Genomic DNA, 13,620 nt, shown 5'->3' with positions numbered 1-13,620 from the left:
GCAGCATTTGAAACTGGCTGTAAAGTATTACATATGATGATAATTTGTTTATATATTTGTATGAGCCCTACATTTATTCCTATAAAGTTTAATTATGTGGCACATGAGTAGCCACTAATGTTGAAATCAAGCAAATGTATTTATTTTTGTTGTTGTTATTGTTCATCTTTCCTGGTAGCCATGAGTAGGACCTTTTATTCTGATGTTTGAAAACACTTGTATTAATACCAGCAATTTTTTTAGGTTCCAGCTCTTGAAATTTGACATTTGTAAAGTTAATGCATATCTTTCTCTCTTGTTATAAGTTATTTCCCTAATTTTATGACTCTGGGATGGCTTCCAGTGACTTATTGTCTCAAAAATGATGGTATTGAGAAAGAGAAGATTGTGCTTTATAGTTAGTGATTTATTAGTGCTGACTTGGGCTTTGTGCTTAGGCAAATAAGAGTCATCTGAAGATGCTTGGGTCTCTGGTTAAAGTTTAAATTCAACCATTAAAAGGTTATGCTGTTTTACCAAGTTTAACTCCTGAGCCATTTATTTTTCCAAGTTAGCTACATTCAATTCAGAATTTGAATGTAGTTCACATTCAAGCGTTGATGAAAGAATCACTCTCTGCTATGCATTTCATTCAGTATATTAACACAACACTGAAATTCCAATATGCAATATATTATTTTTCTTTTGCCTTTATCTCTTAAAATTATGCACTTAAAAACATGTCTCAGACTTTCCAGTATCTTTCTAATCTATTGTTTAGTTCAATTGTATTAAAAATTCAATTAACTACGTATGGAGAAAAACAGCCATAATCGTTAATTGGAATTATTCTGTATAATAACTTGCAGACATAGTACATCTTTTGTGACTTGTGGATACTAAAACTATTTCATGCATATATTGCTCAGGACTCTTGGTTGCAAGTAATAATAATCAACTTCAAAGTATTTTAACATAGATAAATTTACTGGCTTACATAATGTCACAGTCAAGGAAAATTCTTGCTTCAGGGATAGCTATATCCAGGAGCTCAAACAAGCTCACCAGTGATCTTTGCCTTTGCACTCAGCTTCCCTCTGTGTTGGCTTCTTTCTCTAATAAACTCCTTCTTTTAGCCATCAGCACTAGCCACCTTTTATCCTGGAAACTCTGAGTCCAGTGAAAACAAATATTTTTATCCTATATGACCTCAGAAAAAGTCATGAAATTAAATTCTATGACCTGGGACATAATGATGCCATCTCTGACCCAATCTCTGTGGCTAGGAGGTTGGAATGTTATCAGTAGTTGACAAATGTGTTTCCTGAACAATCCTCAGCAGCATCACCTGGGATCTTGTTAAAAATGCATATTCTCAGGCCACATCTCAGATCCAGTGAATCAGAAAATCTTGCAAACTCTATTGTAATAAGTCCATATGATTGTGATGCACTCTCAATTTTGAGAACCACTACAATATACTAATTGATTAGGCCTGGGTCATGTGCACAACCCAAGAGCTTCAGTGTAAGTTCAACTGCACAGAAAGCATATAGAAAAGAAATCTGAGGAACTGATACCAGGGAAGAGAAAAGAAAGAGCAGATGCTGTGTTGGCAAAGAGGAGAGATGCCTACTTTAATGAGATTTCCACCCAATAGTAAAGTTTCCCGTTGTTTCTAATGCCATTATTTCTCAGAACACTGCTGGGTATGTTCCCCTCCAGAAAACCAATGCTTCAATTAAGCAAATACATTCTTCTCTAGGATAGTCTAAATGTCATCTGCAAATGGGGGTTGGCCAAATGGTTTCCAGGCTGTATTATTTTCTTATCAAATACTTCCTGAATTCATACGAAATAGTCTAATACAATTAAAGCCTTCATTAGTAAGCCCCACTTCTCCCCTGTGATAGTAGGTTCACATTGCTGCAAAAGTTCTCAGTGAAAATGACAGTAATGCTTAGAGAATTTTAGGGAAGGTGGCCAGCATTGCAGTATTATCCAAAATTATTTTAGAACATTTTTAAAAAATAAAACACCTAACAAAGGAGATAAGTGTAGCTTTTCATAATGTCCTAGTTTTTTGTTTGTTTTTGTTTTTTACTTGATTTGGGACATTTATACTTATTACCCAGGGGGGAAGACAGTAGAGTGCATGCCAGTTTTTCTCAAGTTATCTGCTCACAAGAATCCTTTGGGCACTTGTTATAAATACAGCCACTAAGGTTCTTTTTCAGGATATTCATATTTGGAATGTCAGGAATGGGAAGAGGGAATTTGTATTGCCTCAGGGAATTCTTAAGATCTGGCATGTTGAGAACACTCTAATGGTGAAGAGTGAGGATGCTGGAATCCTATGGTATGGGCTCAAATCATACTTGTAACTCTTGCAAGCTGAGGGTAAGCTATTCAACCTCATGCCTCATATGTCACTTGTCATGAGTACTGTTTGTTGCTGGTGTTCTGTTTCTATTCTCTTGAAGAATCTGCCTGATTCACCTTATTTCTTATGTTACAGATAGAAGACATGCAGTGGGGTAAAGGAGTCCGAGAGATACCCCCCTCAGTGTGCACACTACCATGTAAGCCAGGACAGAGAAAGAAGACACAGAAAGGAACTCCTTGCTGTTGGACCTGTGAGCCTTGCGATGGTTACCAGTACCAGTTTGATGAGATGACATGCCAGCATTGCCCCTATGACCAGAGGCCCAATGAAAATCGAACCGGGTGCCAGGATATTCCCATCATCAAACTGGAGTGGCACTCCCCCTGGGCTGTGATTCCTGTCTTCCTGGCAATGTTGGGGATCATTGCCACCATCTTTGTCATGGCCACTTTCATCCGCTACAATGACACGCCCATTGTCCGGGCTTCTGGGCGGGAACTCAGCTATGTTCTTTTGACGGGCATCTTTCTTTGCTACATCATCACTTTCCTGATGATTGCCAAACCAGATGTGGCAGTGTGTTCTTTCCGGCGTGTTTTCTTGGGCTTGGGTATGTGCATCAGTTATGCAGCCCTCTTGACGAAAACAAATCGGATTTATCGCATATTTGAGCAGGGCAAGAAATCAGTAACAGCTCCCAGACTCATAAGCCCAACATCACAACTGGCAATCACTTCCAGTTTAATATCAGTTCAGCTTCTAGGGGTTTTCATTTGGTTTGGTGTTGATCCACCCAACATCATCATAGACTATGATGAACATAAGACAATGAACCCTGAGCAAGCCAGAGGAGTTCTCAAGTGTGACATTACAGATCTCCAAATCATTTGCTCCTTGGGATATAGCATTCTTCTCATGGTCACATGTACTGTGTATGCCATCAAGACTCGGGGTGTACCAGAGAATTTTAATGAAGCCAAGCCCATTGGATTCACTATGTACACGACATGTATAGTATGGCTTGCCTTCATTCCAATTTTTTTTGGCACCGCTCAATCAGCGGAAAAGGTAAGTGAAAATGCACATCATAATATGTTTTTTAAAAATGTGTTGATTTTTGTAAGTACTGAAACCAAATTGATTGTATAAAGTAAGAAGTTTTGTATATGCAGAATGGTATTCCCAAGAGTAGAGAACTAATTCAAGGTCTAGTAGGCTTCAATGCTACAAGAGTCTAAAACTGAGCCATGTTCATTCCACTGGAAACCAACCAGATATAGCCTTTTCAAATTAATTAAATTATAGATTATTAAATGTAATGAGAGATTATCTAGTATAAAATTATCTATCTAAAATAACCCTTCATATTCATTTATTCCCCACCTTCTCCACTTACCCACATATTTTTGGGGGGTAGGAAAAGAGGAGCATAGTACCTTCTCCTCCAGGTGGGAGTGTGTGATGCTCATTACTATCACCAGTGTAAATGCTCTCTCTCTGTTCCTAGTGGCTACTTAGGCTATTGCTGTCCATTGCATCTAGTACTCAAGCTTTACAACAGAGTAGAGTTGCCCAATTGTATATGCACAATATATACCCAGGTGGGTGAATATAGGAAAGATTTGGTTAGCATTTCACCATAGGCTCCCTACAACTAGATGGACATTAATCACATCCAGCAATTCACAGTGAGATCAGAGATGGTACTTTCTAAAAGAGGAAGAGTCAATATTTGGTGCAGAGCTAGTATCATCAAGCTGTGAAACTTTGAGGCCAACATATTTGCTAGTTCACATGCACCTTCCAGGTAGTTATAAGTCTTGTGAATCTTTGATTTAGACAATTCTACGGTGTTGATTCTAGACATGATTCTTATACATCTGACTCCTATACTCACCCACGTGGCTATAGTTTCATGTAATATCAACCCTAATATATTGATACTGATAAGATATGGTGTCTTTCACTGGATGTAGGCAGCTCTGGCAGGTTAGTACAACTGTGATCTAGAATTCTAACTGACATACTCTGCACAAGAGGGCCTAGGGATAGCTTGATTAGATGTCAGGACATTGGGGGTCTAGTCTGATTCCACGTTACTTTGGACAAATCTCTGAAACATTCAGGGACTTAAATGGGAAAAACGGGTTGATTTAGAATGTCTAAAATTTACAACAGCCTATGTATCCAGGAATTAGATTACTCTAGTTTTTCTTTGTTACCTCTGTTCTCCATATAATCATACAAAGGATTAATGGTATCTAGTTTTCCAGCTGAAAAGATATATTTTACCTAAATTGTGTAATTCAGAGGGGCTATAAGTTTGAACTGTGCTTTTAAAAAAGTAAATATTTCATGAAACCACACAGAATTCTAAAACCAAGGAGAATAAATAGTTCCAGATTATGGTTTTATTCATAAAGTATTTTAGAGAAAGTTCTACTAAAATATATGCTCAATAAGCATAGCATGTTTCAATTTCATAATGTATGTTTACTGTCTGTGAAACCAACTTGAATATCATTTCTTCTGTGTATTCCTGGGCCAAAGGAATAGTAAAATATGAGTTAGAGTGGTAAAATACAATAGAGAGAAGAAAAAAAAATCCCCAAATATATGCTGGTAAGTTGATAACTATTGAACTTTTTATAGGGAATGATGAGTATCATAAAAGCCTATGGAGATAATAATTATTTTGTTATTAAAACAACTCAATACCTCATGCAACAGGTTAAAGACATTAAAACCTTTCCAATAAGTTTATTCTTGAGGAACATAAAAAGGAAAAATAATTATAGTGGTTTTATAGATGAGTCTGATTGTAATGCCTATTTGACAATATATGTCTCTGCCATTTCATTTTTCATTTCTAGTCATGATTATGGATCTTTTCAATAAGGTCACAGGTATAATTTATGCATTCATTTAAAAACCTGAAATTGAAACAAGGTTTCAGGAATTGAATTCTAGTTGTTCTAGACAACAATGTGTTGGTAGAATTAGAGTGTGGGGAAATTTAAGCTTTCAAGCAGTGTTCTTTTTATACCAGAGTTTTAGAAGGCACATAATTTTCTTTGTGTATTCTCAATAGGTTATGAAGTTTTACGTGGTTGATTGACACAATTAAGGGCACAGAACTGCCAAATGGGAACAGTAAATTATTACATGAAAATGCACATCCACTTATAGGCATATGTCTAGAGAAGCATGAGCAACCAATGAGAAAATACCAGCATGTATACATGAAACTATAGCATTTAAAATGTGGAAAGTGGCAAATTATCAAATGTAACAAAGAAATCACATCAGAAGGGATTTTTGCCAAGCCAGCAACCTACGGAATCACAACTTTTTCATTTTTGTTTAGATCTAACAGTTTAAGTGTTTTAAATCAAAGAATTATAACAGGAAAAATAAGATTAGGCAGTGAGTTCAGCAATAACAATTTACTGTTTCAAGAAATTGAATTTATATTGAGTATGCTAGGAATATCTGTAAAAATTTCTGTCAAATTCAAAAGCACAACATAAAGAGCAAGCAGTGTTCCTTTCCTTATTTTTTTTGCAGAATATTAACCCCCTTGAAGTTTGTTTTTGCTTTTGTTAAGGAGGATATGGGAGACCACTGCTATCTTGTTTTATCATTGTTAATCCCATGACTTCTAGAAAGAGCATCTTGCCATGTGGCCAGGGATGGAAGTGGTGAACTTTAACCACAAGAGAATGATTCCAGCTTCAGGAATTATATTTAGGTGATGTAATGATGCAAGAACACACTAAAACTGGTACATCAATAGCACAGTAGAAGCTGGTTGGCCCAGTATGATGTGATAATATCCCATTATTTTGTTCTGGCACTATCTGTTGAAGACTAGAATGTTTTCTATAAAAAGCAAAAGCTTGCCTTGTGGTTGTATCTATACAGAGAGTTGCACATCTAGGAAAAGAAGTATGCTTCAGGTAGGGAATATACAGGCTACCCGGTCAAAATCTGAAAAATTCTATAGGTGATATGTTCGTCTAGAGCTTTGTAGCCAGTTATTGCCTGAAGAGCTTTCTAGGTAAGTTAACATATCCTTATACACAGTCAGGGAGACATGCTTTGTGCATTGTGACTCTATAAAGGGAAAATGATCTTGATACACAAGGAATGGGATCATAAGTTCTCAAAGGTCTTCTTTTGTGTATAAGTGTGTTTCTTTAGATAGGAGGACTGTGAGAAGAGGAAAAAGAAAAAGATTGAGGCAATTGAAGGGCAGAGAAAATTGCTAAAAAGGAAAGTGGCTTGAAGAAAGAATTGTGTCCTCTAAAATGGCAGCCACAGGCCACTTTTCTGTGCATATTATAACAGAACCAGGGTATATTACAAAACTTAAGTAATTTGATTTCCACTGGAGCCTTCGGTCACTAAATGACCAAATTGGGGCAACTACTGGCAAACTTTGAGCCAGTTCAGTGTTCTTACCTCAGTGGTTCTTCAAATTGTGTTCATGATCATCCCCTGAGGACTTTAACAAATTATTGCATGTCTCCCCAACCCTGTAATCCCCTACTGGTTCAACAGGTCTGGAATGCGGCATAGAACTATTCACTTTTCAAGTTTGCTGAAAAAATGCCAGTGGACACGATGCCAACCATACTTTTTAAAAGCCTTACTACTTTCTTTCCATTTACAGAAGACATCCTGTAAATATTTACTTGATTCTTAACTTCAGAACCTTTGGGAATCAATTAACTCCCATTTCAAGCAAAGGGGAGGTCCAGAAACCAAGGAACCAGGAGATCAGAAAGACACTAATCCACAGTCAAAGACAAAGTCAAGGATTAGAATGTCTAAATGAAGCATCAGTCCCAAAGCTTGGGCCAGAGACCATTAAAAAGTCAGGACCAAGTCCCCAGTCTTGGGACCAGATATAGCAATAGAATAGGTAGACAGTGGTGCTCCCCAGCGGTATTTCTTGTGGGGCTGAGAATATAGACCAAGAACTTTTGATCTTCTGCGTGTAACAGATAGCCCCTCAGAATCTGAACACAAAGTAAAATCTGCCTAGAACTAATACAGGGATCAGAAAATTTGGCAGGTAGATAAATGTTTCTCCATCCATGCCCAAGGCAGACATCACTAATCAATTATGACACACTTCCTCTGTACTCTGGTATAGTCTTGAAATCTTTTTCAATACAGTTTTAAAGCAAGGCCTATTAGCACATCAGAACTGGAATGAATTTGAAATCCACTGCTATTTCTGATTTAGTTTCAGATTCTTGATACCTCTTCCCATTCAGCTGTTTGCTGTCATTGTGTGAAAACCAATGATAGTTTTCGTAAAGATTAATCTACTTAAAGAATAGTCAGGGAATTGGGGTGTGCTTTAATTCTTGTTGGTTTCGTCTCCGATTACAAATCTTTTTTGTTAAATTGCCAAATGCTATACAGCAAGGAGCAGCCCTGGTTCTCTTAGGAAGCTATATATTAGTTTATGCTTCCATGCTATTTGATTTGTTTAAAATTTTCTCATGGTCTTTCGGTAATTAAACTTACAATGCGTGTGCTGTGGCCTTGGCACTCTGTTAAGGACTGTGATGCAGAGGTAAAACAGTGTTCTTTTCCATTAGGAACTCATACACTAATGGTCAATGTAGGTCTTCAAACAAACATTGAATAAGTGTGAGAAATATGATAGTTGTAGCACAAAGAATGAAGGACAGGCACATGGAGAAGGAGCTTCCACTTAAGCTTCACAGAAAATATGACAAGTGGACTGAAATTTAGAGGCAGGAAAAGTGGCATGACAATGTAGTAAGAAATATTACATGTTAAAATGTGAGGGACAGTGTTTTCAACACATAGCACATAGAGAAGAGACAGATTGCACTTACACAACTTTGACTCTTGTGAAATGTGAGAGTATAATCAGAATTAATGAAACCTCATTTTATCTGCAAATTTTCGAACAATGTGAATTCCAAATTAACTTTTGACAAGAGTCACATCTTTTCCATATAGTGGGTCAAGTTAATTTAAAATATTGTAGCTCGTAAGCTGAAGTACCTGTTCTACCTTAAGAGGAAATATTGACTTACGTGCCTGTTGAATTCTGCATAGTCCTTCCTCTAATGCAATGCCACCACCCTCTCATTTTGTAGGGCTGGACTCTATAGCAGAGGCAAAGATATGGTAACAAGCAGCAAAGCCAAATTGTGAAGGGCTCTGTTTGAATTTTCTCCTTGAACCTATGAAGAGTCAGCAGAAGTTTCTAAATGTGGGGGAAATGTGAGCATAGGGTATTTTGAAATGAGAATTTTGGAAATAGTGCTTGAGTGTGAAAAGCAGCTAGAGGTAAGAAAACTAGCTGAGTATTATAATAATTTGACAAAAGATGGCACTGGTTTGAAGAAAGCTTAAGGGACTGGAAAAGATGGAGCAGGTTTGAAAGCTATTTTGGACTTTTTAAGCATTAAGAAAATATGCGAGTAGAGTAAGCTTTATCTTTTATTTTGTGTCATGTTGTTTTGTTATTTCGATAGAAATACAATTTTCAAAATTTGTTTAATTTAGAAAATAACATTGCTGACTATTTAATCTTTTTTTTATCAACAACAACTAAGCAAAGAAAGAGAACTCTCATTATCCCACACCCTAAAGACAATCATTGTCCAATCATCTGGTGGTAACTTCCAGCCATATAAACATACACACATTTACACACATACCCAAACTTATTTTAAAACAAGACTCCATATTTTCTCTTCTAGCATGCTTAGTAAGAACTTTCACCTTGCTTTGGAACACAGGAGAGAGAGGTGTCCCAGTGCATAGTTTTTGCTGATGCCATTTGTGCACTCATGCTGTGACAGGAGCTCATACTGGTTGTTGAGGTCTTGCTTCTGCTGTTTGGTTTTGTCTGTTCATGTTCCCATCAGAAGCCTATGAAACTATTTCCTTTCTGTTGCCTGCTGTGACCTTGGTGATAACTGAGTTTCTCTCTAAACAGCTGTCAGAAACCAGCTGTTTGCAAGGCTGGTATTAGCCAGTGGCTTGGGATGGTGCAGTTGTTTTTCTTCCTGCCATAATGAATCAGCTAATTTCATATGCAGTCACCTAGGATAATTGGAGTCTCAACCATCTTAGACCCTTGATTTAGCTAGAATAGCTACTTTAGCAGGTAAATATCAAGGGCCTGTATAAAACTGAACTGAGCTAAAACCAATAAGGTAATAGCTTACTACATTAAAAGAAAGGCTTTAATCACTGAAAGTTTGAACAGAGTGATACTCAGAAAGAGAAATTCCTGATAAAAGGGAAGACTCAACAACAGACTTTGAATCTTCCCGCCACCTCCCATGGAGAGCTCCCTGGAGCTCACTTTTCCCCATAGGTGTCTTGCACTTTGAGACCTCAGCCACTAAGAGACACAGCCATAGGGACCCAGGCCTCAAACTAGGATAAACTGACACATCTCTGTTCCCTAGCTTTTCTCAAAGCATCAGAGACCATCTCTCATTTTTAGAAAGAATATTTCTCAAAGCACAGGAAACCATAACAGAGTGTGGTGTGCTGATGGGCAGTCAGGGGACTGCCAAATTCTCAGCTCCACAGACTATAGGTCACAATACTGGCCCAATTGTGAATTCTTTCCAACTTCATTTACCCTCTTTTGTTTTGGTCCTAGAAGCTGGTTCATTTGGGCATTTTCTTCTACTCCACCATCCTATACAGCTTTGAGCCTAATCATTGTACATTCTGGATGTATCACTTAACTTATTTGGTCTTCACTTCTTTCCTTTTCACCATGGGTCTAATTATTCCTACCTCTAGGTTTAAGAGAAAATATTTAAATTGCTCAGCATACAAACTTAAAAGACTGATGATGCAAGATGCTAATGAGGATAAAGAACGACTAGAACACTCATATACTGCCAGTGGGAATATAAAACATGGTACAACCACTTTGGAAAACAGCTTGGCAGGTATTTTAAAAATTAAACATATACCTAGCATACTGCTCCAGCCATTCCTCTTATATATTTTACCCAAGAGAAAGGAAATAGTGTATTCATGTAAAGACTTGTACATGAGGGTTTTTTCTTTATTTTGTAGCTTTATTTCTAATAGCCCCACCCTGAAAACAACCCAAGTGTTCCTGAAAAGGTAAATGGATAAGCAAACTGGAGTGGGTTTATCTACAAAATGGAATACTACTCTGCAGTAAAAAGCAATGGACCAGGCTGGGCGCAGTGGCTCACACCTGTAATTCCAGCACTTCAGGAGGCTGAGGTGGGTGGATCACTTGAGGTCAGGAGTTCGAGACCAGCCTGGCCAACATGGTGAAATCCTGTCTCTACCTAAAATACAAAAATTAGCCAGGCATGGTTGTGTGCATCTGTAAACCCAGCTACTTGGGAGGTGGAGTCACGAGAAGTGCTTGAACCCAGGAGGCAGAGGTTGCAGTGAGCCAAAATTGCACCACTGCACTCCAGCCTGGGCAGCAAAGCCAGACTCTGTCTCAAAAAAACCGCAATGGACCATTGATGCATTGAGCAGCATGGATAAATCTCAAAATAATGCTGATTAAAAGGCCCCAGACATAAAAGAATATATACTGTATGATTCAATTTATATCAATTTTTAAATATCCAAATTAACCTATAGTGACAGAAAAGTAAGTTGTTGGCTGTGAATAAGCAGGGAAGGGCTGAAGAATTACAAAGAGGCATGAGAAAATTTGGGGGGTAATATGTGTTCACTCTCCTGATTGTGGAGGTGGATTCACAGATATATATAAGTCAAAATTGATCAATTTGCATACTTCAACATGAATAGTTTATTATATATTAATCTCCATAAACCCATTACAAATTGCTTTTTACAGAAACCCTTCTCTTTCTCCCCTCTTGCTCATTTTCTTGAAATGTAATCATTAAGCGGCCTTATGCCAACTGGCCTATTTGCACTGTACTGAACCTAGAAATACATTTGTAATGATATTAGAATTGTGCAAATTAGAGTACGTAAAGCTCTTTAAACACTCTCTACCACATGGTAAATGCTCAGTAAAGGATAACTTTATTCTTCTACCCTAGGTTCCTCTTAGCAAAATATGTCTACCTGGGCATTGGCAGGAGGGTCCCCAGAAGGTAAAATAGTCACATAGCTGGGGGAACTGTCGGGAGAGGCTGTAGTATAAATTAGCGGGACTATAAGATCTGACACTGGAGAGACAGGTAGAGGCAAAGCCCCAGAAGGCCCTGTGTGCCCTATTAAGGAGCATGGACTTTGTTTTTAAAAGAAGGGGAGAAGTGTTTCAGTGGTTTATAGGATAGTAGTGTGACACGCTTGGGCTTACGCTTTAAAAAATTACTCATTGTTTATAAGTAAAGGATTGCATGACAGTTAAGATGTGAAATTTTACCCTGGGAAGATAGGCACTGGCTACCAGTCATGATTTAAATGGACTTTTCTCATGCTCATATTTTTAGACCCAGGTTAGCACACAACCTGAAGGGTGTGGAAGAATGAGAAGAATCCCTTAGAGCAAAAGTTGGATCAGAGCTGGCAGTCACCTATAGTACGTTTACTTCCCCCTTCAGAAAGAGGCCAGCAAACCCCTCATACCAAAGAACGTTATATGAGAACTCAGCATATGATTCTCCTCCCATCTCTGCTTCTTGGGATGTTTGGTGGGGTGGAAACTTGAACACTAGCTTCAGTCTATACCCTCCCTCCCCAAGTAAAACATGAGACATTTGAATGAGACTGCAACACCATAATAATGGATGTATATTATGGGTAATCATAAGAATTGTTGTTGAAAAGTATCCGCATACTAGAAATACTGCCCATATGCAGCCTTCCTTGTTTTGGTATATTCTCAGTACGTTACCACAACACTAGTTTCTTCTGAGTATAACGGATCTCTGGCTGTTGAACTGCAAGCAGTTCCTAATGAATAAAGCTATCCTCAAATGACTGGCACTTGGGGCGTAAGAGTTCAGGGCACATGCCGCCTGCTGTGGAGTATGCATCTTCAGATGGCTCAGCTTGTTACCTTTTATAATACATTTGGTTGCTCTCTACCCACCCAGCTCAGGACCACATTTGGCTCTGTTGGTCTGACTGAGTTTGGCCATAAAGTTTTCAGGTCATAAAGCATTGAGAAGTGAGCAACCTCAAATAAATAGGTATCCAATTGCAGGTTTCAGGGAGGACCCCTGTGGAATATCCCAACTCAACAAAAGCCACATTTTCCCATCTAAGTCTCATGTACGTGATGGTGTTGGGGAAGATAACGGGTCACAAATAGTCAATAGAGAGATCATAGAGCAAGGTATACTGTGGCAAGAAATGTAAAAGACAAGTTCATGCCACTAAACTAGCACTTCCTTGAAGCTCTCAATGTCTCTATATACCTGAAGGAGGAAATTCACACTCAGTAAGTCATCGGTAGAAATCTATTGGTGGACAAATGAATGACTGAAACAAAACATCCCATTTTCCTTCTCATATTGCAGGCTCTTCATCCTCACTTTCAACTTAGATGTGATCTCCCGTTAGTGATTTATCACTTGCAAAGGACTTAGATTGTTTCCAAAAAAGGCTTGATTTATATATAGGGAGTCAGTTGTTCACACCTGGGAGATTCTGGCTAACAGACCCAAAGCCCTTGATCAGATTGTAATGATTGGGTTTTAGCATCAAGGCCAGATATTTAGGCTGGCAAAATCTGCCTTCCAATTCTATCAATTCCATTCTGTTTCTCTGGTAACCTTCCCAGTTCCCTGTCAAAGTGACTAGGTTGAGGCATCATGGCCAAATTACATTGTTGATGAGGTGAAGGCTGCTGCCTGGTGTTACACCAAATGCCAGATGAATGGAGCCCTTGGTTTTAACCCAGCAATCAGATCATCATCTTTTATTTTCATGTTGTAGATCTTGAGGTATGGAAGTACCTTGTGCATTATTTTTTTAAAGAAATTAACTGAGGAGTAAAGAACCACATAGATGTTTCTACTGCCATAAACTGAGGTTCAACTTAAAGGCTGATCTTTTTTTCCCAAAGCTTTACTGAGTGGACTGCATAGGGATAAGTGTTTTATAAGGCCTTGGAACCTTTGTATTAGTTTCTAAATTTGGACATTACCCAGTTACAGTGTACTAGAAATGGGTCAGAATCTTAAGATGCTTCATTGTTGACAACATGGCAACAGTAAATAAATAGTAGAGGCAAGTTAATGGCACAGTCCTTGGACTGAAAT

At 38.1% G+C, this 13,620-nt stretch overlaps 1 protein-coding gene across 4 annotated transcripts in view; it reads left to right on the top strand.

The window, feature by feature from the left end:
* Positions 1-13,620, top strand: part of GRM7 (glutamate metabotropic receptor 7) — an 884,465-nt gene that overhangs the window by 718,752 nt on the left and 152,093 nt on the right. For all 4 annotated transcript variants that reach the window (XR_008523197.2, XM_024243985.3, NM_001131533.1 and 1 more), the window contains 1 exon segment: positions 2,498-3,433. Coding sequence is in view for 3 of the 4 variants with exons in the window: in XM_024243985.3 (XP_024099753.1) it covers positions 2,498-3,433 (936 nt within the window). In the remaining variant the exon portion in view is untranslated.

The sequence above is a fragment of the Pongo abelii genome, chromosome 2, assembly GCF_028885655.2.
Source record: "Pongo abelii isolate AG06213 chromosome 2, NHGRI_mPonAbe1-v2.0_pri, whole genome shotgun sequence".
NCBI classification, from domain to species: domain Eukaryota; kingdom Metazoa; phylum Chordata; class Mammalia; order Primates; family Hominidae; genus Pongo; species Pongo abelii.
Note: the sequence above shows the minus strand (reverse complement) of the source record. Positions and strands in the feature narration are given on the sequence as shown.